Here is a 25,894-nt window from a genome sequence, read left to right on the forward strand (position 1 = left end):
TAAATGGAAGGCCCAACAATGGGAGGATACAAGAAAATGATGGCAGCAGCTGCATCTAGTGAGAGAAGCAGGGGCTGGGGATCAAAAGGTACAAATTGCCCATTCAAAAAATAGACACAGGCCAGGCACAGTGGCTCACACCTGTAGTCCCAGCACTTTGGGAGGCTGAGGTGGGAGGATTGCTTGAGTCCAGGATTTTGAGATCAGCCTGGGCAGCATGGCAAGACCCTATCTCTACAAAAAAATTTAAAAATTAGCCAGGCGTGGTGGCTCATGCCTGTAGTCCCAGCTACTCAGGAGGGTGAGGTGGGAGGACTGCTTGCAGTGAGCCAGAATTGCGCCACTGTCCTCCTGCCTGGGTGACAAAGCGAGACCCTGTCTTGAAAAAAAGACAAAAACAAAAAATAAGCACAAAGATGCCATCTGTCTTAGAAAATACTAAGATAACTTGACAGCTTTTTAAGTTCCGCTTTGTGAAATGTTAGTAACTAAAAAAATCAAAACATTAGAAACTGTGTGCATTGGGGAGAAACAATTTGAAAGAGGAGGGAATGAAAATGAAATAAAAGTAAAAAGAAATATTAACTCGGGTAAATGAATATGTTTATTTAAATATTTATACAAACATGGCCCTAGGAGCAGCAGATACACTTTCCCAAAGGTGGTTGCTTCCTTTAAGATATTGCACAATAGAAAATAAACTCTTGTTAATCCTTAAAATTAGTCTTCAATGCTATGTATTTTAGCTATGTAACTTGTACTGTGTCAACAGTGAACCTTATTAGATTCACGGTGTCATCCAACTTATAGCAAGATAAAAATCAATCAGTAGGAATGTCATTTTAAAAAGTAAAATAGTGGGACGGGTGTGGTGGCTCATGCCTGTAATCCCACCACTTTGGGAGGCTGAGGTGGGTGGATCATTTGAGGTCAGGATTTCGAAACCCGCCTGGCCAACATGGTGAAACCTCACCTCTACTAAAAATACAAAAATCAGCCAGGCATGCTGGAGGGCACCTTGTAGTCCCAGCTACTTGGGAGGCTGAGGTAGGAGAATCGCTTGATCCCAGGGGGCAGAGGTTGCACTGAGCTGAGATCACACCACTGCACTCCAGCCTGGGCAACAGAGCAAGACTCTATCTCAAACAACAAAAAAAAGTCAAATAGAGCTTTAAACCTGAATCATTTACATCTTTACTTTTTAAAATGTAAAACTACTTTTTTTACCCAAGACTTAAAATATAGAATTATGTAACTTCTACTTTAAACAAAATGAAAAATGTTTTGAGTATCAAACAGTATATTATCTACCTTGTAGACAGCATCTTCATCTAACACTGCCACTGTGTTAGCAATTCTTAAATGACATCAAACTAGAAGAAAAGCTGCTCCTACATTGTTTTTATTTAATAAGACAAATTTGGCACTAGACTTTTTCTAGAAATAGCATTCATAGTCTATCGATATAATAGTAACATCTTGTTTTAGGTTAATGAATTCCTATTAGGAAGCAGCACTTTGGAACAGTTTTTAGTGACACTAATTTAATTCTATCATTATAGTCCTCTGACCTGCCTTAATTCCAGGATCATCTGAATTCTAGGTTAAGGAATGATTATTAGCCAAACCTGGAAACAACTACAAATTGTACTAATATAGGTAACCCCAATTTAATAGTGACTAAAAGTCATAATTGTCACCATTAAAAATAGCCGTATTTCATATCTTCAACACTATTCTATTTACAATACTTTATATAATAAATAACTTACAGCAGTATAGTAACACACCTCAAAAAAGTTCTTTTTTCACTAATTCCTAGAGGTTTCTTGGTTACTTTCCTTCATAAAAACACATCAAATGTGAGTTTACACTATGAGAAAAACAGGATTTGAGAATAGATAGATATTTTCCATTATGGCACAAACGTTTAAGGCCGAGTCAGCACCGGAAATGTTCGGGGCCTGAACGTGTTTGTTCCCTCACATTAGTACAAAGAACTGTCTGGGTTGAGAAGGCTGAAAGGGGAGGGCAGCTTCTTCTTGACCTGAGGCCGTGCAGCCCCGACTGATGGGAGGCACAAGGTACTGGCTGACTTCTGTCTGTTCTTGTTGGTGCCCCAACTCAGGAAGGAAAGCTTCTTGGAGATTTTCTTGGTTTTATCAGTTTTGTCGTCATCATCAATGGCTAAGCAGATCATGGAGTACGTTTTCTGCATTCCCACGGAGTATGTGGCACTCTTATTATGCTGCACATAGAAAAGTAAGAAAAAGGGCGTCAGGCATCATCAAGATAGATGATAAAAACTACGAAGTTTGGCCAGGCACGGTGGCTCACACCTGTAATCCCAACACTTTGGGAGGCCGAGGAAGGCAGATCACTTGAGGTCAGGAGTTCAAGACAAGCCTGGCCAACATGGTGAAACCCCATCTCTACTAAAATACAAAAATTAACCAGGTGTGGTGGTGGATGTCTGTAGTCCCAGCTGCTTGGAGCCTGGGCACAAGAATCACTTGAACCCAGGAGGTGGAGGTTGCAGTGAGCTGAGATCATACCACTGCACTCCAACCTGGGTGACAGAGCAGGATTCTGTCTCCAAAAAATAAATTGAACAGACATAATTCGGAAACTCAGGTGACCAATGCTTATATAGAATTAGGTTCTTAAAACAAGAACAAACTTTTTTTCTTTTTTGAGACAGGGTCTTGCTATGTTGCCCAGGCTGGTCTTGAACTCCTGGGCTCAAGCGATCTTCCTGCCTTGGCCTCCTGAGTAGCTGGGGCTCTAGGTGTGCACCACCAGGTCCAACAAGGATAATTTTTTGTTTGTTTTTTGTTTTTGTTTTTTAAGACAGAGTCTCACTCTGTCGCCCAGGCTGGAGTGCAGTGGCACGATCTCGGCTCACTGTAAGCTCCGCCTCCCGGGTTCACGCCATTCTCCTGCCTCAGCCTCTCTGAGTAGCTGGGACTACAGACACCCGCCACCACACCTGGCTAATTTTTTGTATTTTTAGTAGGGACGGGGTTTCACCCCGTCTCGATCTCCTGACCTCGTGATCCGCCCGTCTTGGCCTCCCAAAGTGCTGGAATTATAAGCGTGAGCCACCACGCCCGGCCCAACAAGGATAATTTTTAAGGAATGTACTCAATAGTAACAATTTAAGCTTAGGAGCCACAACTCACATTTTAAGGTTCTTCTTCTATTTGAGAAAGTAATAATACTAATGGTCACGAATATGAAAGTACAGGGTGGGGCACGGTGGCTCACAACTACAGTCCCAGCTACCTGGGAGGCTTAGAGGGGAAGATTGCTTGAGCCCAGGAGGTTGAGGCTATAGTGAGCTGTGATTGTGCCACTGCACTCCAGCCTGGGCGACAGAGTGAGACCTCTGTCTCAAAATAAAAAAAAAAGGGGGGGGGCGGGGGGAAGGGAAGAGGGGAAAGGAAGGAAAGAGGGGAAGGAAAGGGAAGAGGAGAAGGGAAGGGAAGAGGGGAAGGGAAGGAAAAAAAAAAAAAGAATATGCAGTGAGCAATAGGTCTCCCTGTCACCTGGGCTTCTAAGGCCCTCCATGTTATACTTCTAGAGATGATGTACATGTACAAGTATTTCTATATGTACATAAGTATATTACCATTCATTTTCTTAAAAGGAATATACTACACTATTCTACACCTGATTTTTTTTCTTTTTTTTCTTTTTCTTTTTTTTTTTTTTTTTTTAAGATGGAGTCTCGCTCTGTCGCCCAGGCTGGAGTGCCATTTTCATCATTTTCAAGTGTAGAGTTCAGTGGCATTAATTACATTCACATCATTATGCTCCACTGCCACCATCCATCTCTACAACTTTTTCATCTTCCTCAGCTGAAACTTTGTACCATTAAACACTCTCTACTATTAACTTTCCAAGAATCACGTAGGATTCAAACTGGAAATCTAAGGAAGCTTGCTTTCTGAAGACTTCCACATGGACTATCACCGGCTTCTAAGGTTTGCCTAACATTGAGATTGTTTAGTTTGCCACATGTTTATTGATGGTCTACTATGTTCTGGCACTAAAATTAGGCATACAATATATCGCTGCAATAGTTGAGGACATTGTTCCTAATATAAACCCTAAGAGGGGCCAGGCACAGTGTCTTACACCTGTAATCCCAACATTTTGGGAGGCTGAGTTGGGCAGATCACTTGAGGCCAGGAGTTCAAGACCATCGTGGCCAACATGGTGAAACCCCATCTCTACTAAAAATACAAAAATCAGCCAGGTGTGGTGGTGCACACCTGTAATCCCAGCTACTCAGGAGCTGAGGCAGAAGAATCACTTGAACCCAGGAGGCGGAGGTTGCAGTGAGCCAAGATCACGCCACTGCACTCCAGCCTGGGCGATGGAGTGAGACGCTATTGCAAAAAATAAATAAATAATAAATAAATAAATAAACCCTCAGAGGAATCTGAGTTATGCAGCAATAAAGTAGGGGGTACTTCGAGCCCCTAAGGATGGAGATGCCTCTTCCTTTTCTGGAAAACTGACCGCTAACTCCACCATGTTTTACGGAGCACACACAATGTCATTTAAAACAATAATAAAACGAATAATCCTGGAGACAGATGTGAGGCCCGAAAGCAGTTCCCAACCCTCAGCTGCTCAAAGTCCATTGTGTATCAAAACCACTGCCTTATAAATACCCTCAGTTCTCTTCCATCTGCCCCCAGCAATGCTAACTCGCTCATCTCCACCCTCTGCCTCCCCTAGGGCCTGTATCTGAAAGGTTGTGCGTTGCTGGAGGACACTCACCAAGGCTTCCCTTGGAATTCTAACCTGACCCCAAACCTCTAATAGGCACCCATTTCCTGGCACTTCTGTGTGTCCCTAGTAATTTCATTTCCTTTTCTCCTGTATACTTGTTTCTTATCTTCGCTCTCCTCCTGAAGCCACTCACGCACCCTCCTGACATCCCTGCCGTATACTTCATGGCATCCGTCCCCCAAGACCAAGCCCTTCTGTGTGCCTGGATCCCATTCCTTCTCTCCTCCAGGCACCCTTGCCTCCCAGATCTCTACACACACACACACACACACACACACACACACACACTCCTGCAATGCGTACCATCACATTCTTTGAAAAGCTTTTTTTGGCCCAGATCTCTACACACACTCACACACACACACACACACACACACACACACACACACACACTCCTGCAATGCGTACCATCACATTCTTTGAAAAGCCTTTCTTGGGGCGTGGTGGCTCACGCCTATAATCCCAGCACTTTGGGAGGCCAAGGCGGGCAGATCACAAGGTCAGGAGATTGAGACCATCGGGGCTAACATGGTGAAACCCCGTCTCTACTGAAAATACAAAAAATTAGCCGGGTGTGGTGGCAGGCACCTGTAGTCCCAGTTACTCGGGAGGCTGAGGCAGGAGAATGGCATGAACCAGGAGGTGGAGCTTGCAGTGAGCTGAGATAGCGCCACTCACTGCATTCCAGCCTGGGTGACAGAACGAGACTCTGTCTCAAAAAAAAAAAAGTAAAGCCTTTCTTGACCCTATTCCCCTCCAGGTCCACCCCAGTGTCATACCCACACACACTCTCTCACTCCTGCAATGTGTACCACTACTTTCTTTTAAAAGCCTTTTTTTTTTTTTTTTTTTTGAGATGGAGTCTTACTGTCACCAGGCTGGAGTGCAGTGGCCCAATCTTGGCTCACTGCAACCTCCACCTCCAGGTTCAAGTGATTCTCCTGCCTCAGCCTCCCAAGTAGCTGGGATTACAGGCACATGCCACCACACCCAGATAATTTTTGTATTTTTAGTAGAGACAGGGTTTCACCACGTTGGCCAGGTTGGTCTTGAACTTCTGGCCTCAAGTGATCCACCTGCCTCAGCCTCCCAAAGTGCTGGGATTACAGGCATGAGCCACTGTGCCCAGCTCCATTTACTATTTCTTTCCCCACCACCCACTCCTCACTCAAATCCACCTGGGGTACCCCTCTAGAACTCTTAGGGCTTTACAGAGCACAGTTTAAAACCACTGTGTAGGCCTAACTCTTCCATCCTCTGGATGAGAAAACCGAGGCCCAAGGAGGGTATGAACGTGCTGAAGGTTACACAGCTTGTGAACGGCAGTGAGGGCCTAATTCCAGAGCTTGATTCCAAGCTTAGATTTGTTCAACTAGGGATCCCCACTGTAGTCAAGAGGGTAGCCAAGGGCAGCAGGTCATCAGTTCAGCCAGAGTGCTAGGCTAAATGTTCTCTTTATTTGATTTTGTTTGAAAGGCTCAGTCGCTAAAAACAGTGCTTGGCTGTCATTATCTAAAATCCTTATCATAAAAATTAATAGACAAAAATAGTTTTTTTTAAAATTATTTTTAAAAAGCCAGGGGCTGGGCATGGTGGCTCACTCCTGTAATCCCAGCACTTTTGGGAGGCCAAGGCAGGCCAATCACCGGAGGCCAGGAGTTCAAGATCAGCCTGGCCAATATGGTGAAACCCCGTCTCTACTAAAAATACAAAAATTAGCCAGGCATCATGGTGGGTGCATGTAATCCCACCTACTCGGGAGGCTGAGGCAGGAGAATTGCTTGAACCCGGGAGGTGAGGTTGTAGTGAGCCAAGATTGCACCACTGCACTCCAGCCTGGATGACAAGAGCAAGACTCTGTCTCCAAAAAAAAAAGAGCCAGGTACAGTGGCTCATGCCTGTAATCCCAACTATTCGGGAGGCTGATTCAAGAGGGTCTCTTGAGGCTAGGAATTCAAGATCAGCTTGGATAACTTAGTTAGACCCCGTCACTACAAAATTAATTAAATAAAAGACAAAAGGAAATTACTTTTGGCCTGGTGCAGTGGCTTATTCCTGTAATCCTAACACTTTGGGAGGCGGAGGCAGGCAGATTGCTTAAGCCCAGGAGTTTGGGACCAGCCTGGGCAACAAAATGAGACTGTCACTACAAAAAAATTAAAAATTAGCTGGGTATAGTGGTGCATGCCTATAGTCCCAGCTACTTGGGAGCTTAAGCCCAGGAGTTTGGGACCAGCCTGGGCAACAAAATGAGACTGTCACTACAAAAAAATTAAAAATTAGCTGGGTATAGTGGTGCACGCCTGTAGTCCCAACTAATTGGTAGGATCTTTTTTTTTTTTTTTTTTTTTTTTTGAGATGGAGTCTCCCTCTCTTGCACAGGCTGGAGTGCAGTGGCACAATCTCGGCTCACTGCAACCTCTGCCTCCTGGGTTCAAGCAATTCTCCTGCCTTGGCCTCCCAAGTAGCTGGGATTACAGGTGCCCGCCACCACCACGCCCAGAGTTTCACCATGTTGACCAGGCTGGTCTCCAACTCCTGACCTCAGGTGATGAGAAGGGAGGATCTTTTGAGTCCTAGAACTCGAGGCTGTAGTGAGCTATGATTGCACTACTGCACTCCAGCCTGGGCAACTGAGTTAGACCCTGTCTCAAAACAAACAAAACAAAAAACAACAACAAAAGAAATTATTTGGCCGGGCATGCTGGCTCATGCCTGTAATCCCAGCACTTTGGGAGGCAAGGTAGGCGGATTGCTTGAGCTTAGAAGTTAGAGAACAGCTAGGGCAACACGGTGAAGCCCCGTCTCTACAAAAAATATGAAAAATTAGCTGGGTATGGTGTTGCATGCCTGTAGTCCTAGCTACGCAGGAAGCGGAGATGGGAGGATCACGTAAGCCCAAGAGTCAAGGCCACAGTGAGCCGAGATTGCGCCAGGGCAACGAGAGCGAGACCCCGTCTCAAAACAAAAAACAAACCTTTTTTTTTCTAGACAGGGTCTCACTCTGTCACGCAGGCTGGAGTACAGTGGCTCGATCTCGGCTCACTGCAACCTCTGCCTCCCAGGCTCAAGTGATTCTCATGCCTCAGCCTCCCACATAGCTGGGATTGCAGGCATGCACCACCACATCCTGCTAATTTTTGTATTTTTAGTAGAGACAGGGTTTTGCCACGGTGGCCAGGATGGTCTCGAACTCCTGGCTTCAAGTGATCCGCCAGCCTTGGCCTCCCAAAGTACTAGGATTATAGGAGTGAGCCACTGTGCCCAGCCTAAAAACATTATTTTTAAAAAAATTAAAGAGGTCCTGCTAGGTGAAAAGAATAAACATCATGATCATGGTTATCATCATTATAATGTCTATTGTGGATTGAAATGTAGCTCCTGTTTGGCCCTCTTGTAAGGGCTTTATGTAAACTCAGTTTATCCTGAGGCTCACAGCTATTCCCTGACTTGCTGAAGGCCACACAACTGGTGGTGGAAAGCCAGGATACACATCTAGACTGTCTGAGTGCAGAACCCTTGCTTTCAGCTACTACAGCAGCCCCTTCCTTGGCCTGGTGTAACGATGTCACAGGCTTGAAAGTCAAGCCTTTGCACCTCTCACAGGGGGCAGGGCATGCCCCAGAAACTCAGGCCTCTGCTGATGGGGTCCCTACTCCAACCTTCAGTGTGTGGCTCGGCTCTTTTCTCTAACCTCCTTTTGGACAAACGTCTTTTCTGTTTCTGCTGGGGACCTTAATCACTTGTCCAGAAGCTCCATGGATTTTGTCCCTAAAAATATGATTTCTTATGATCCCTTCTCCCAAGATGCTCTGAGTCCCTTGACTTTATCTTCTTTTAAAATTAGAAGTATGTCGGGTGAGGTGGCTCACACCTGTAATCCCAGTACTTTGGGAGGCTAAGGTGGATGGATCACGAGGTCAGGAGTTCGAGACCAGCCTGACCAACATGGAGAAACCCTGTCTCCACTAAAAATACAAAAATTAGCCAGGCATAGTGGTGCCCACCTATAATCCCAGTCACTCGGGAAGCTGAGGCAGGAGAATCACTTGAATCCAGGAGGCGGAGGTTGCAGTGAGCCGAGATCATGCCACTGCACTCCAGCCTGGGCGATAGTGCAAGACTCTGTCTCAAAAAAAAAAATTTGAGATATAATTCACATACATTCATAAAATTCACCATTTTAATACCCTTCTGTGGCTTTTATTTATTATTTTTATTTTTGAGACAGGGTCTTGCTCTGACACCCAGGCTGGAGTGCAGTGGTACAATCATAGCTCACTGCAGCCCCAACTTCCCTGGGCTCAAGTGATCCTCCTGCCTCAGCCTCCCAAGCAGCTGGGACTACAGGCGTACGCCACCATGCCTCGCTAATTTTTTTTATTTTTTGTAGAGACAAGGTCTCGCCATGTTGCCCAGGCTGGTCTCGAACTCCTGGGCTCAAGCGAACATACTGCCTCAGCCTCTCAAAGTGCTGGAATTACAGGTGTGAGCCAGCATGCCAAGACACCAGTGATTTTTAGTATATTCACAAAGTTAGGAGACCATCACTACTACCTAATTTCAGAACATTTCCATCCCCCTAAAAAGAAACCTTCTACCTTATGACCCTTCAGCAGTCCCTCCCGACTCCCATTGCCCAGCCCCAGCACCATCTACTTTTTGTCTCTGGATTTGCCTATGCTGAGCATTTCATATCCATGGACTCAAAATCCATTGGCTCTCTGGCCCTCTCTCAACTGACTTCTGCTGCCACCTCTCCACCAAAGTGTCTTTTCATCCTGCTGCCAAATACAATAGGCACAGCTAAGGCGACCTCATTCTCCACCACTCAACTGCATTCAATGCAACCCATCACCCTCTCACTGCAAAGCTTTCTCCTCTTAATTTGAGAAGCTCCTTTCCTCCGACATCTCTGAACTCTCCTCCATTTTCTTTGCACTTGCTTCTCTTCCAACTGATCTCTAAATGTTTAGCATTCAGCCCTAGCCCCCTTGCAGGGAGCTGCATTTTGTCTCACAGCCTCAAATATCATCCCTGTGCAATGATTCTCAAATATTGATTTCTAGCTCTGATTTCTTCCTCGAACTGAAGACTTCACATCCAATCTCCTCCTTTATGCTTACGTCTGACCGCTAATAGCATCTGGAACATTCAAAACATGACTCTTGATTTCTCTCTCCTTCACCTCCCTCACACCCATTACCCATCATTATGAAAAATAACCAGGCCAGGCATGGTGGCTCATGCCTGTAATCCCAACACTTTGGGAGGCGGAGGTAGGAGGATCGCTTAAGGCCAGGAGTTTGAGGCCAACCTTGGCAATATATCAAGGCCCCATCTCTACCAAAAAAAATTTACCATAGATAGATAAACAAATTAGCCAGGCATAGTGGTACACACCTGTAGTTCCAGCTACTCGGGAGGCTGAGGCAAAAGGATTGCCTGAGCCTCGGAAGTCAAGGCTACAGTGAGCTATGATTGCACCACTGCATTCCAGCCAAGCAACAGAGTGAGACCCTGTCTCAAAAACAAAACAAAACAAAACAAAACAAAACAAAAAACAAACAGAAAAACAACAAGAGAAAAACGAAATTAAAGGTAGAAAAATAACCACTACCCATGAGATTGATCAAGCCAAAAACTGAGGCCTCACCTCCCTGTCCACTGTCTCCTTTACACAAATCATCCACAAATCCCCCATCAGCTCTACCTCCAAACTATGTCCCAGGGACACTCATGTCTCTCCAACTCTACAGCCACCCCCATCACCTCAGCCACTAACGTCACCAGCCTGGACAACTGCCATGGCCAGTCTCCGGCAGCAGACGCCCTTCTAAAACAAACATCACACCACGCCGTTCCCCTTCTGAAAGGGGCTTCCAAGTGGCTTCCAAGCTCCCACCACTGCCGCCAAGGCCTCCTTCTTACCTCACTTCCCACGGCTCCCTTCCTTGTCCTGGTGCTCTTGCCAAAAGGCCTTCTTTTTGCCTCTCCGGTAGGAGAAGCTTATTCTGCTGCAGGGGCTCTGTACCTGTAGGTGCCCCTGCCCAGAAGGCCTTTCTTGTCCCTCTGCAACTGGCTCGAACCTCCTGGTCACTCTCATGTCTGGTCCATCCCTGCCTAGATAGAGCCTCGCCCCCTCCCCAGTCATTCCACCCTGTTACAGGTCTTTTTTCCTTTACAGCACTTATCAAAATCCTGAACATTTATTTGCTGACTTTAATGCCAGCTTCGCTGGGGGGCAGGGACCTTATCTGTGTAATGTAAACTGGAGCTCTGACACCTAAGAGAGTGTCTGGCACCCAACTGATCCTCAATCAATATTTGTTGAATGAATAAATGAGTGTTGTTACAGAGGGAAGGTCGAGGGTACATCATTAAGTGTGGCAAAGTGCAGAGGAGAACGTCATTAAGTATGGCATGAATCCTAGCACTTGGGGAAAATTTTAGGGTTTTTTTGCAGACAGAGTCTCACTCTGTTGCCCAGGCTGGAGTGCAATGGCGCGATCTCCACTCACTGCAACCTCCACCTCCCAGGTTCAAACTGTTCTCCTGCCTCAGCCTCCTGAGTAGCTGGGGTTACAGGCGTGCACCACCATGCCCAGCTAATTTTTATATTTTCAGTAGAGACAGTGGTTGCCTTGTTGGTCAGGCTGGTCTTCAACTCCTGACTTCAAGCAATCTGCCCACCTCAGCCTCCAAAAGTACTCAGATTATAGGCATGAGCACCGTGCCTGGCCTCACGTGGGGAAAATTAAAGGCGGTAACTGTGCAGGTGAACTTGAAGACACTCAAATGCTTCCCAAATCTCCCAGGACATGGCTGACACTGCCTCTAGGGCGTACAGAGGGATTGTCTTAACTTTCACAGGTTGTCTTAAGCACTTCTGTACCGTGAGAATTTTTTTTTTGTTTTTTGTTTTTTTCACTATGAGTATGTATTACTTTTGTAATTAAACAATTTGATCAGAAAAATAGATCAGTTGATTATTTTATCTACAGGATATTTTTAAAAGTTTGCTAGCAGGGTGCAGTGGCTCACGCCTGTAATCCCAGCACTTTGGGAGGCCAAGGTGAGAGGATGGCTTGAGCCCAGGAGTTCAAGACCAGCCTTGGCAACATAGCAAGAACCTGTCTCTACAAAAAAATAAAGAATAGGCTGGGCATGGTGGCTCACGCCTGTAATCCCAGCACTCTGGGAGGCCGAGGCGGGCAGATCACAAGGTCAGGAGATCGAGACCAGCCTGGCTAACACGGTGAGACCCCGTCTCTACTAAAAATACAAAAAATTAGCCAGGCATGTTGGCAGGCGCCTGTAGTCCCAGCTGCTTGGGAGGCTGAGGCAGGAGAATGGCGTGAACCCGGGAGGCAGAGCTTGCAGTGAGCCAAGATTGCACCACTGCACTCCAGCCTGGGTGACAGAGCGAGACTCCGTCTCAAAAAAAATAATAAAATTAAAAAAGAAAATGAATAAAGAAAGAAAGAAAGAATGAGCCAGGGGCGGTAGTGGGTGCCTATAATTCCAGCTGCTCGTGTGGCTGAGGTGGGAGGATCACTTAAACCCAGGAGATAGAGGCTGCAGTAAGCCATGATCATACCACTGCAAACCAGCCTGGGCAATAGGGCAAGACGCTGTCTTTAAAAAGAAAAAGTTTGCCAATTTTCTCTTTGACCCAAGGTGAGCACATTACAGTGATTACAAGCCTGGGAGTCCAGTCATTTGTACCATGTTACACAGGCAGGAGACAGAGGGTCTGGTAAACACCTCTGGGGCTGAACTCATGCAGATTTCACTCCACACCACTACTGACTGCCCAGGGAGGTGTCAGCGCTCACCATGGATGATGTGGAGTCCAGGAGGCTCACGACTTTCATCTCGATCTCGTCCTCGCCAAAGCTCTTCAGCAGCTTCATAACCTCACTCAGCGTCAGCCACTTACAATCCACAAGCTGAATGGAGACAATATAATCTCCTTCCCGGGCTCCTGCCACCTGAAAAAGTATTGTTGAAATTAAGTCAACGTTTTGTTCACTCAAATCCTTGAATCAGTCCCCATTAACAAAATAGGTATTTGCGTAAGTTCGCATCAAGAAAGCAAAAATTCACTTTGGGTGGCTGAGACGGGTAGATCACTTGAGGTCAGTAGTTCAAGACCAGCCTGTACAACACGGTGAAACCCATCTCTACTAAAAATACAAAAATCAGCCAGGTGTGGTGGTGGGCACCTGTAGTCCTAGCTACTTGGGAGGCTGAGGCAGAAGAATTGCTTAAACCCGGGAGGCAGACATTGCAGTGAGCCGAGATCGTGCCACCGCCCTCCAGCCTGGGTGCAATTAAAAAAAAAAAAAAAAAAGCCAAAATTGGCCAGGCACAGTGGCTCACGCCTGTAATCCTAGCACTCTGGGAGGCCAAGGCAGACAGAATACTTGAGGCCAGGAGTTCGAGACCAGCCTGGCCAACATGGCAAAACCCCGTTTCTACTAAAAATACAAAAATTAGGCCGGGCCAGGTGGCTCACACTTGTAATCCCAGCACTTTGGGAGGCCGAGGTAGGCGGATCACAAGATCAGGAGATCGAAACCATCCTGGCTAACACAGTGAAACCCCGTCTCTACTAAAAACACACAAAAAATTAGCCGGGCATGGTGGCACGCACCTGTAATCCCAGCTACTCAGCAGCCTGAGGCAGGAGAATTACTTGAACCCAGGAGGTGGAGGTTGCAGTGAACCAAGATCGCGCCACTGCACTCCAGCCTGGGCGACAGAGCGAGACTGCGTCTCAAAAAACAAAAACAAAAACTAAAATTAGCTGAGTGTGGTGGCACGTGCCTGTAATCCCAGCTACTCAGGAAGCTGAGACAGGAGAATCACTTGAACCCAGGAAGCAGAAGCTGCAGTGAGCCCTGAGATCGCGCCACTGCACGATCGCGACTCACTGCAGCCTCCACCTCCCAAAGTCTAAAAAAAAACTAAAAACATAAAACAAACAAAAAAAAGACAGTAAAAATTAATCCTTTTCTTTTAGGGAATGTAGCACCCATGAGGCCTTTCACATCAAGTCAGGCCTTTGACATGGGTGAACCCACCCTAAATTCAATCACCCAGCTATCTGTGTTTGCTGCCAATCAAGAAAAGCATGTGCTTACCGAGGCAGAGCAGTAAGGATCCAGGAAGTGAACCTGAACGGGGGCGTTCCCTCTCAAGGTGAACCCCAAGTCCCCTTCTTCTGCAGTGAAGCGGATGCTTCGAGGAGGCGTCCACCGCTTGTTAGCCGAAAACACAGATAAGGGGCCCTTTGGAAGAGAGCATCGTTAGGTGTAGGATTTGAAGGCTGGATCAGACGCTTGAAAGCTAAAGGGAATTTTGCCTGCTGTCCTTGAAGATCTCACTTGGCCTTGTTCAGGGACAAATGACACATCTGGGGGCATACATGCTACAGCAGTCATGCGAGAACCTGGAAAGCCATCTTCTCAAACATACTCAATATATTTTCAATAAAATTATCTTTTAGGCATTGTATTAATTATCTTTTTCTTTTTTTTTTGAGACATTGTCTCACTCTGTCACCCAGGCTAGAGTGTGGTGGTGTGATCTCGGCTCACTGCAGCCTCTGCCTCCCGGGTTCAAGTAATTCTCCTGAGTAGCTGGAATTACAGGTGCGAACCACCATGCCCGGCTAATTTTTGTATTTTTAGCAGAGATGGGGTTTCACCATGTTGGCCAGGCTGGTCTCAAACTCCTGACCTCAGGTGATCCGCCCACCTCAGCCTCCCAAAGTGCTGGGATTAAAGGCGTGAGCCACCGCACCCGGCCAAAATTATCATAAATAAAATCTCTAATATAAAAAATGTAAGACCAGACATGTCATGCCTGTAATCCTAAGCACTTTGTGTGACCAAGGCAGAAGGATCGCTTGAGGCCAGGGGTTTGAGACCAACCTAGGCAATATAGTGGGAACCACTCTCTACTAAAAACATAAAAGAATTAGCCAGGCATGGTGGTGCACGCCAATGCTCCCATCTACTCAGGCTGCTGAGGCAGGAGGACTTCTTGAGCCCAGGAGTTCGAGGCTGCAGTGAACTATGATTGTGCCACTGCACTCCAGCCTGGGTGAAAACAGAGTTAGACCCTGTCTTAAAAAAAAAAAAAAAAAAAAAAAAAAAAGGAAAAAAAATCTCAGGCCAGGCACAGTGGCTCATACCTGTAATCCCAGCACTCTGGGACACCTAGGCAGGAGGATGGTTTGAGCCTAGGAGTTTGAGACCAGCCTAGGCAAGACCCCATCTCTACAAGAAATGAAAATTAGTTGGACATGGTGGTGTGTACCTGTAGTCCCATCTACTAGGGTAGCTAAGGCAGGAGGATCGCTTGAGCCCAGAAAGTTCAGGCTGCAGTGAGCTATGATCATGCCACTGTAATCCAGCCTAGGTGACACAGTGAGACCATGTCTCTAAAAAAAACTAAAAAATATTTTTAAAAAATTTTAAATAGACAATACCTAAAAACTACCTTTAAAATATGCTATGGGGCCGGGCACAGTGGCTCAGGCCTGTAATCCCAGCACTTTGGGAGGCTGAGGTGAGCGGATCACTGGAGCCCAGGAGTTCAAGATCAGCCTGGCCAACATGGTGAAACCCCGTCTCTACTAAAAATACAAAATTAGCTGAGCGTAGTGGCACAGGCCTGTAATCCCAACTACTCGGGAGGCTGAAGCTGGAGAATCACTTGAACCTGGGAGGCGGAGGCTGCAGTGAGCTGAGATCGCACCACTGCACTCCAGCCTGGGCAAGAGAGTGAGACTCTGTCTCAAAAAACAAATACATAAAAATAAATGAATAAAATAAAATATGCTATGGTCTGAATGTTTGTACCCTCCCAAAGTTTGTATATTAAAATATTAAAATTTTATTAATATTTATTAAAATTTAAAATGTATATTAAAATCATCAATGTAATTATTAGGAAGTGGGGCCTCTCGAGAGGTGATTCAGTCTTGGGGTGGAACCCTCAAGAATGGGATACATGCTTTTAAAACAGGCCCAAGGGAGCTCATCACCTTTTCTGCCATGAGGACACAGGTAGAAGGCCCCACCTATAAACCAGAACATGGGCCTTCAGCAGATACCGAATCTGCCCATACCTTGGTCTTGGACTTCCCAGCCTCCGGAACTAAGAAATATATTTCTGCTGTTCATAAGCCCCCCAGTTTGAGGCATTTTGTTATAGCAGCCCACATGGACTAAGACACCATACTCGCCAAAGTGAAGAGCTGTCCCCTTAGGTCATTTGAATGTAGAGAGCATTCAACATACCAGCTTCTGGAAGAAGTCCGTGACTGTCAGCTTGGAGAACTGGGGCAATATAATGTCAACCTCTTGCTCAGTTTTAGCTAGAATAGAGGATTAGAAATGGGAGGATAAACGTTTCTGTAATTGAAAGTGATCCTAATAGTCCAGTGTTGTGGCTCACGCCTGTAATCCCAGCACTTTGGGAGGCTGAGGCAGGTGGATCACTTGAGGCCAGAAGTTCAAGACCAGTCTAGCCAGCATGGTGAAACCCCATCTCTATTAAAAATACAAAAATTAGCCAGGTATGGTGGCAGGCGACTGTAATCCGAGTTACTTGGGAGGCTGAGGCAGGAGAATCACTTGAACCCAGGAGGCAGAGGCTGCAGTGAGTTTAAGTCATGCCACTGCACTCCAGCCTGGGTGACACAGTCAGACTCCGGGGGGGAAAAAAAAGTGATCCTTGGGAAGGAGACAGTACAGAACTTTCTCTTAGTCACACATCCTTCCCCTCGGTTTATACAAGTAGCAGAAGAAGATGGAACACAGCTCAACCCCCGACCTAGGGTGAACTGTACCTTCCATTTGGGTGCCTCCAGTGAGCCATGGGAGGTATAACTCCTTCCCGAGCTGGGACCAAGGAGTGATAACCAGACACATTCCCATGGGGTTTCCTGATACTTAAGGGGCTTAGTGGGCTTCTCTGGCACTCATAAAACCCTAATGAGGAGGCCAGGCACGGTGGCTAATGCTTGTAATCCCAGCACTTTGGGAGGCCGCGGTGGGAGGATCATCTGAGGTCAAGAGTTCAAGACCAGCCTGGCCAACATGATGAAACCCCATCTCTACTAAAAATACAAAAAATTAGCCAGGCGTGGTGGCATGCGCCTATAGTCCCAGCTACTTGGGAGGCTGAGGCTTGAACCAGGGAGGCAGAGGTTGCAGTGAGCTGAGATCACGCCACTGCACTCCAGCCTGGGTGAGACAAGAGCGAAATGACCTCTCAAAAACAAACAAACAAACAAAAAAACCTATTGAGAAGTCATCTATGTTTCAAGTGTTGTTGTTATGGAAGTTCCATGCCTCACTGGACACAGTCCTGGGATACTGTGCTTTCTGTTTTCATCATTATTACTATTTTGAGACAGGGTGTCGCTCTGTCGCCCAAGCTGGAGTGCAGTGGTGGGATCACAGCTCGCTTGCAGCTTGACCTCCTGGACTCAAATGATTCTCCTGCCTCAGCCTCCCGAGTAGCTGGAACTATAGGTATGCACCACCACACCTGATGAATTTTTTTAAAAATTTTTTGTAGAGATGGGGTCTCACTATGTTGCCCAGGCTGGTCTCAAACTCCTGAGCTCAAGTAATCCTCCTGCCTCGGCCTCCCAAAGTGCTGAGATTACAGGTTTGAGCCACCATGCTTGACCTTTTCATTATTAATGTGGTATGAGGATTTCCCAGTGAAAAGGAGGTTTGGCAAATCATGACCACTGACAGCTACATACCCCCACCAGCATCTTCACAGCAGGCTCGGACTACCCTTAACATAAGGCTGGTCAATTTCTAACAAAGGATCCCAGGGCAGGCTGATTCTACACGAGAACAAACAGCATAAAAAGTGTTATCTAGGCCAGGTGTGGTGGCTTACCCTGGTAATCCCAGCACTTTGGGAGGCCAAGGCAGGTGGATCACTTGAGGTCAGGAGTTCGAGACCAGCCTGGCCAACATGGTGAAACCCCATCTCTACTAAAAATCCAAAAATTAGCTGGGTGTGGTGGTGGGTGCTTGTAATCACAGCTACTCGGGAGGCTGAGGCAGAAGAATCACTTGAACCTGGGAAGCAGAGGTTGCAGTGAGCCGAGATCATGCCACTGCACTCCAGCCTGGGCAACAGAGCGAGACTCCATCTCAAAAAGAAAAAAGAACTCCAGGACAAAAGCAGCACCTCGGTCCCTGCCCTGTGCAGCCCTCCCTGTGCCAAGCACACAGCAAGGGCTTGCTCAACCCCCACAGGCCAGGCGTACTCTTTCCGCAGCACAGGCACCCCCACAGAGGGAACACAGTCTAGGTTACTCACCAACAACACTGGGGGCGTGGATCAGGTTCAGCAGGTCATCATCCTCCTGGTGCTGGGCGTACGTGAGCCGGGAGCGTTCCTGTGCGGCACACAGCACCTTCTGTAGCACCTCAATGCTCCGCAGCTTCTTGCAGAGGCTGGCCTCCCGCACCGACTCCTCGTGATGAGCCATGGCTCTGCGCAGGTGGGACTTCCCTGCAGACGGAAGCCAGCACCCACGTGACTTGCAGATCCACCAAGCAGAGCATAAGGGCCCAAGGGGCAGCCCAAGAAGTTGGACGTTCTCTTTTCTAAAGGATCTGCCTGGGTAGCTAGAGCCTGTGATACCCTACCTTGTTTTAACCTGAGTGACTCTCTCCTAGCAGAGAGAGCCGGACAGACTCCATTTTAGTTTCTTCACTTGCAGCCCCCCTTTATCCCCCTTAAGAGAATAACTAGTGTAAGCTGACTCCAAGCACATCCAGGAATGCAAACTGCTGATAAGATATTGAGGCAGGCTGTACCAGCAGCTCCTGGGGATGTGCTGAGTGGCAGGTACCTAAAGCCCCTGCATTTATCTCTTAGTGATAGTTTAAGCCCCTGCACCTGGAACTGTGTATTTTTTGTAACTGCTTCTATAACCAATTACTTTTTTTAAAACTTTTTGCCTATTCGGCTTCTGTAAAATTGCTTCAGTTGAACCCCCCTCTCCTATTTAGACCATAGTATAAAAGAAAATCTAGCCCCTTCTTCGGGCCCGAGAGAATTTCGAGCGTTAGCCATCTCTCGGTCACCGGCTAATAAAGGACTCCTGAATTAGTCTCAAAGTGTGGCATTTCTCTGTAACTCGCTTGGTTACAACAAGCCTTTTATTAAAATATTATTTTTTTCATTTTATATTTTATATTTAGAGACAGGGTCTCACTTTGTTTCGCACGCTGGAGTACAGTGGTGCAATCATGGCTTACTGCAGCCTCAAATTCCTGCGCTCAACTGAACCTCCCTCTTCTGACTCTTGAGCAGCTGGGACCACAGGCATGCACCACCACACTTGGATAATGTTTTCATTATCATCATCATTTCATTATCATTGCTATGTTGCCCAGGCTGGTCTCAAACTCCTGGCCTCAAGCAATCCGCCTGCCTTAGCCTCCCAGACTGCTGGGATGACAGGCGTGAGTCACCGCGCCCAGCCCAAGCCTCCCTTCAATGCGTATGTAATAAGCTCACTTGTGTCCATAAGATGTTCACTCAACAAATATTTACCAAATGTGCTGGGCACTAGAGATAAAGCAACGAGTAAACAAACTGCCCCCACATTCATGGAGTTTACATGTAGTGGTTGAAGACAGATAACTAACAAGACAAGAAATATGTAATGGATGGGGTGGTGATGAGGTTATAGGGAAAAATAAAGCAGGGTAAGCGCAGATGGTAAGAGAAGACTGGGAATGGGGTTGTCCTATGATGGGTGACCGAGAAAGGCTTTTTTTTTTTCTTTCTTGAGACGGAGTCTTGCTCTGTCACCCAGGCTGGAATGCAGTGGCACGATCTCGGCTCACTGCAACCTCCACCTCCCAGGTTCAAGCAATTCTCCCACCTCAGCCTCCCAAATAGCTGGAACTACAGTCACACCACCACAACTGGCTAAGTTTTTGTATTTTTGGTAGAGACGGGGTTTCTCCATGTTGCCCAGGCTGGTCTCAAACTCCTGACTTCAAGCCATTCTCCCACCTCTGCCTCCCAAAGTGCTGGGATTGCAGGTGTGAGCTACCATACCCGGCCAAGGAAAGCTTTGTGATATGGTCCTTTTTGAGCAGAGCCCTGATTGATGTGAAAGAGCAGCAGGTGCGAGGGCCCTGGGGCAGGGGCACTTGCAGGTGTTCTAGGGCAAGGAGGAGCTAGGGTGTGCCTGGAGGCAGGGAAGGCGGGAGAGAACGAGTGCAGGGAAGAAGGAGCCAGGCCAGATCATGGCGGACCTCACGCGTGTGAGATGAGGGCTCTCGCTCCTGTTCTGCGTGAGACGGGAGCCCACTGGAGTGAGAGCAGGGGACTGATGTGATCTGACCTGCATGACCAGGCTCTGAAGGGGCAGCAGGAAAACCTGCTATGAGCAGGGCAAGCCACGTGACCTCTCTGGGTCTCAGTTTCCTCAGCTGTAAAATGGGGATGCCACGAGACGCACCTCATAGTGTTGTGTGGGGTTTAAGTGAGTGAATGTTTGTTAAATAAGCACTGTACACATGTGGCTTCCACCAGGGCAGCAGGACTAAAGTGGCCAGATTTGAGATGTGTTTTCTAAGTACAGCCAAAGGGATTTGCTAATCAAATGTAGGGTGAGAAAGTAAGACAAGAGGTTAGGTGTGGTGGCTCATGCCTGTAAACCCAGCACTTTGGGAGACAGAGGCAGGAGGATCGCTGGAGGCCAGGAGTTCAAAACCAGCCTGGGCAACATAGTGAGACCGCATCTCTACAAAAACCTTTTTACAATATTAGCCAGGTGTGGTGGTGCATGCCTGTAGTCCCAGCTACTCAGGAGGCTGAGGCAGGAAGATCACTTGAAGCCAGGAGTTCGAGGCTGCACTGAGCTGTGATTGCACTACTGCACTGCAGCCTGGGGGACAGCAAGATGCTGTCAAAGAAAGCAAATGAAAGAAAAGGAAAGAGGAAAGGAGGGAGGACGGGTAGATGGGGAGGAGAGAGAGAGAGAAAGGAAAGAAGGAAAGAATAAAGGAGAGAGGAGAGGAAAGGGAGAGAAAAGGAAAGCAACAAGGAACAAGGAAAGGAGAGGAGAGGGGAGGGGAGGAGGGGAGACGGGAAGGGTGAGGGGAGGAGAGGAAGGAGGGGAGGGGAGGAGAGGGAGGACCAGAGGAGAGAGGAGAGGAGGGGAGAAGAGAGGAGGAGAGAGAAGGGGAGCGGAGGGTAACAGGGGAGGGAAGAGGAGAGGAGAGAACGGGAGAGGAGGGGAAGGGAGGGGAGGAGAGGGGAGGGGAGGGGAGAAGAGGGGAGGGGAGGGGAGGGGAAAGAGGAGGAAAGAAAAGAAGCGTGGAGAGTGAGTCCAAGGTTTCTGGCCTGAGCACCTAGAGGGGTGGGAGTTGCCATCACTGAGACGGAGAAGCTGCGTATGTGTGCATGGGTGGTGCGCAGAGGGGCAGGTTAGGGTGGTGGAGGTGAGGTCTGCACATGGGAAGAGATATTCACACTGAGACATGGCAGAGACCAAACCAGGACACTGCATTACCAGTCATTAGGTGTTCTTGGGAATTCAGCCACGCATAAGGAAATCAACAAACGTCTCCTTCCCTGTTAGCATGACACATGCCACCCTGTGGACCCCAGGGGAGATGGTTAAAGTCCTGGCTCCACAGTGGGAGGCCTGGGTGCTATGGAACCCATGAGAACACAGCCTGGGAAGCCCTCTGAGGCTCAGGACTGCGCCTCATGACTTCTGAACCCAAAGTGGCCACGATGACTTGGAACACCCCCCTCTCCCAGGCCCTCTTCAGGGACCTCTCTGTGGCTGTCTGTGAGCAGGACCAGCTGGGCACCAAGTGGGGCCCACATCTGGGTGCAGAGGGACACGCACCCAGCTGTCGGCGCTGCTGATCATTCTTCAGTGTGGCCAAGGGTGTCAGCCCCTCTGGCATGTGGTCGTAGAGCTGGGACAGGCACTTCTCCTGGTGGTCCAGATCCGTGCCTGGCTTCACTGCAAAGAGAACCACAGGTTAAATCCCCTCTCATGGACCTGGCCACAGACCCACGTAGAGATTTCTCTTTCTACCACGTCTCCAGCTTCCTTTTTTCTGCAGTTTCACAAGGCATTTGGGATCATGGGTCTCCTTTCTACCCCCGGACACACCCCAGGCAGTCTAACCCTCAAGCTTTTTTTTTCTTTGAGACGGTCTCACTCTGTTACCAGGCTGGAGTGCAATGGCACAATCATAGTTCACTGCCGCCTTGAACTCCTGGGCTCAAGTGATCCTCCCACCTCAGCCTCCTGAGTAGTTAGGACTACAGACATGCACCACCACACGCCAGGCTAATTTTTAAATTTTTTTGTAAAGACAAGGTCTTGCTACATTGCCCAGGCTGGTCTCAAACCCCTGGGTTCAAATGATCCTCCTGCCTTAGCCTCCCAAAGTGCTGGGATCAAATGTGTGAGCCACTATGCCTGGCTACCCTGAAGCTCTTGCTCATTGGGACCAGTCACACTCCAGAGGTTCATAATTTTTTTTTTTTTGAGATGGAGTTTCACTCTGTCGCCCAGGCTTGGGTGCAGTGGTGTGATCTTGGCTCACTGCAACCTCCACCTCCCGGGTTCAAGCGATTCTCCTGCCTCAGCCTCCCGAGTAGGTGGGATTACAGACACATGCCACCATGCCCAGCTAATTTTTGTATTTTTAGTAGAGATAGGGTTTCAGCATCTTGGCGAGGCTGGTCCTGACCTCGTGATCCACCCATTTCGGCCTCCCAAACTGCTGGGATTATAGGCGTGGGCTACCACACCCGGCAAGGTTCATAATTTGACCCTGAGCCCCCACACGCTACCTCCTCCGACTCACCTACCACACAGAACCTCCTGGCATAGCCCAGACCCTGTCATGCCCGGCCTGCACCCCTCTGCGGGCCTGCACACCTGCAGCAGAGCCCCTTCCTGCTTCAACCACACCCTTCGTGGAGCGTATCCTGCTCTCAAACCTCACAAAACCACTCTCCACTTCCCCAGCACCCTCCGCCTCTGTTCTGTGCTCAGACACTTTACTCCCTCTAGGCTGACCCTTCCCTCCTGTGCAGATGGAAAAGTTGAACTCAAATGTCACTGCCTCTAAGAAGCCATCCATGACTGCACCATGGAGTCCACCTGCTGCTGCATTTGTGTCTCTGCAGCAATCACCGAGGCACTATATGGTATTTCTATTTGTTTCCACATCTTGTCTCACCTAATAGACTATATAGTACTAGGAGTGGCGGCTCACACTTTCAGAGAACCTACAGTATATAAAGCATTATTGAGCTTTGCGTACAGGCCCTTCGTTTTCGTTTTCATGACAGCCTGTGAGGCAGGTTCTCTCCATATACCCATTTTACAGATGAGAAAATCGAGGCAGAGGACAGCTAAGTAACTTGCCCAAGGTAAAACAGCTCATTCATGGCAGAGCTGAGATATGAACCCAGGAAGTCTGGCTCCAGAGGCTGTCTTTTTAATTCCTTGGGAGGCTGCCTGGATTAGTACTCATTAGATCAAAAATCCCTGGCCAGGCACCATGGCTCATGCCTGTAATCCCAACACTTTAGGGAGGCCAAGGCAGGACAATTGCTTGAGGCCAGGAGTTTGAAACCAACTTAGGCAACATAGTGAGACTCTATCTCTACAAAAAAAAAATTTTTTTTAATTAACTGGTGTAGTGGCATGTGCCTGTAGTCCCAGCTATTTGGGAGGCTGAATTGGGAGGATCGCTTGAGCCCAGGAGTTCAAGAAGGCAGTGAGCCATGATCATACCACTGCACTCCAGCCCCATCTCTAAAAATAACATAACATAACATAACATAAAATAAATAAAATAAAATAAAATTCCGATCATCACAGATTTTTTTTGCATTACTTTTTATTTTATTATTATTAGTTTTTTTGAGATGGAGTCTTGCTCTGTCACCCAGGCTGGAGTGCAGTGGCACAATCTCGGCTCACTGCAACCTCCACCTCCCTGGCTCAAGCCATTCTCCTGCCTCAGTCACCCGAGTAGCTAGGATTAGAGGCACGCGCCATGCCCTGCTAATTTTTGCATTTTTAGTAGAGACAGGGTTTCACCATGTTGGCCAGGCTGGTCTCAAACTCCTGACCTCAAATGATCTGCCTGCCTTGGCCTCCCAAAGTGCTGGGATTACAGGCATGAGCCACAGCACCTGGCCTGCATTAATTTTGATTCTTTTAAAATATTACCTTAAAATGTTACTTATCTTGATGCCAGCATTTTTGGCCTTCCCTTAGATTCTAGATTCCAGGTGAAAATTCATCCTCTTGCACCCAGGCAGAATTAAAGGTGCCTCTTCTTCCTCCCTCTAAAGAAGCTTATAACCCCTAACCCCACCATGGCCTGTGCGGCAGCTGCCTCAGTCATGGGTCACTCCCATCCTCTGCCTTCAGCCTGTGAGCATCTCCAGGGAAGGCAGTTAGCTCTCACTCAGCTCAGAATCGCCCCTGGGGCAGCTGGACCACAGCCCTCGCCAAACTCCCGAACCCCCCAGGCCTTACCCTGGTGGTCGATGAGGAGGATGGCAGTGAAGTAGTGGGCCAGGGCCGCGTAGTGGTGGGCCTTCACGCAGGCTAAGCTGGCCCAGGAGTAGGGGATGTTCTCTTTCACCGGCGCCTGGCTCATGGCTGCGTGTAGCTGTTGGTAGACCTCTCCCACCTGAAATAGAAGGGACACTGGGAAGGGGCAGCCCGGCACAAGGGCCCTCATGAACCCATTTGCAGAGAAAGAGCCCTTTCTTCTTCCCATGCAACAGCCCCTGCCAGGGGCTGCTCCAGAATCTGGGAGCAACTCCAAGAGACCCCTCGTTCTGTCATTGTCACAGTTAACAGGGGGATCAGGCTGCTGTCATTATGCTGGTTTTTAGGTTAAGCTGCAGATGGAATCAGTGATCCGTATCTGAAACACCAACACTTGCCAAGAAAACTCAAGCCAGCAGTACTGGCCGGAGCTGGCACAATGCCCAGGTCACAGGCAAGCTCCCATGGGAAGGCCCCGCTACTTCCAGTGCTCCTGTGCCAGCATTTCCTGCCCACTCCCCAAAGTCACAGGAACCAGGGAGTCCTACCTTAGCAGCCTCCTGAGCCACCTTCACCAGCATGAAGAATTCATTCCGGATCCCAGGAAGGCTGATTTTCTCAAACACGCTTTCTTGGGCTTGTGCAAGCATCATTTTGACGAGCACGCTGAGCATGGCAGGGCTCATGTCATAACTTGGAGTATGGGTAAATGTGTCTTTCAGGTAATTTAAAACCCCTAAAAGTGGAAAATGTTTTGCCCATTAGTTCGGGTTCATATTTACTTCATCACGTTGCTGTAGAGAAAGATAGGAGGCCGGGTGCGGTGGCTCATGCCCATAATCCCAACACTTTGGGAGGCCGAAGTGAGCAGATCACTTGTGTCAGGAATTCAAGACCAGCGTGGGCAACGTGGTGAAACCCTGTCTCTACAAAAAATACAAAAATTAGCCGGGTGTGATGGCGTGCGACTATAGTCTCAGCTCCTCTGGATGCTGAGGCAGGAGGATTGCTTGAGCCCAGGAGGCAGAGGTTGCAGTGAGCTGAGATCTCACTACTGCACTCCAGCCTGGGTGACAGAGCAAGACTCTGTCTCAAAAAAAAAAAAAAAAAAAAAAAAAAGGAAAAGATAGGAGAAAAAAAAAGAAGCGGTGTCCTACAACATATTAAAAAATTTGATTCTCAATTATATGGTCCAGCAATTCCACTCCTATGATATATATCCCCAAACAATTGAAAGTGGGGGCTTAAATGACACTTGAACACCCGTGTTAATAGCAACATTATTCACAAGAGCTGAAAAGTGGAAACCACCCAGACGTCCATGAGCAGATGAATGATTAAACACAATGTGGCCTATCCATACAACGGAATATTTTTCAGCCTTAAAAAGGAATGAAATTCTGACACATGGTACAGTGTAAATAAGGACATTATGCTAAGTGAAACAAGCCAGTCACAAAAGGACCAATATTGTAG

General features: G+C 47.8%; 1 protein-coding gene across 2 annotated transcripts in view; it reads right to left on the reverse strand.

Annotated features, from left to right (window-relative positions):
* Positions 1-586: 586 nt before the first annotated feature.
* The window catches only part of RHPN2 (rhophilin Rho GTPase binding protein 2), an 86,902-nt gene continuing 61,594 nt past the window's right edge, over positions 587-25,894 (reverse strand). For both annotated transcript variants that reach the window (XM_034944621.1, XM_055103753.2), the window contains 8 exons: positions 24,967-25,154; positions 24,401-24,557; positions 21,734-21,853; positions 18,169-18,363; positions 16,119-16,195; positions 13,953-14,099; positions 12,642-12,797; positions 587-2,248 (listed from right to left, as the gene is read on the reverse strand). In XM_034944621.1, the coding sequence (XP_034800512.1) occupies positions 1,988-2,248; positions 12,642-12,797; positions 13,953-14,099; positions 16,119-16,195; positions 18,169-18,363; positions 21,734-21,853; positions 24,401-24,557; positions 24,967-25,154 (1,301 nt within the window). In that variant the 3' untranslated portion in view covers positions 587-1,987. The remainder of the gene's footprint in view (positions 2,249-12,641; positions 12,798-13,952; positions 14,100-16,118; positions 16,196-18,168; positions 18,364-21,733; positions 21,854-24,400; positions 24,558-24,966; positions 25,155-25,894) is intronic.

This window comes from Pan paniscus, chromosome 20, assembly GCF_029289425.2.
Source record: "Pan paniscus chromosome 20, NHGRI_mPanPan1-v2.0_pri, whole genome shotgun sequence".
Classification (NCBI taxonomy): Eukaryota; Metazoa; Chordata; class Mammalia; order Primates; family Hominidae; genus Pan; species Pan paniscus.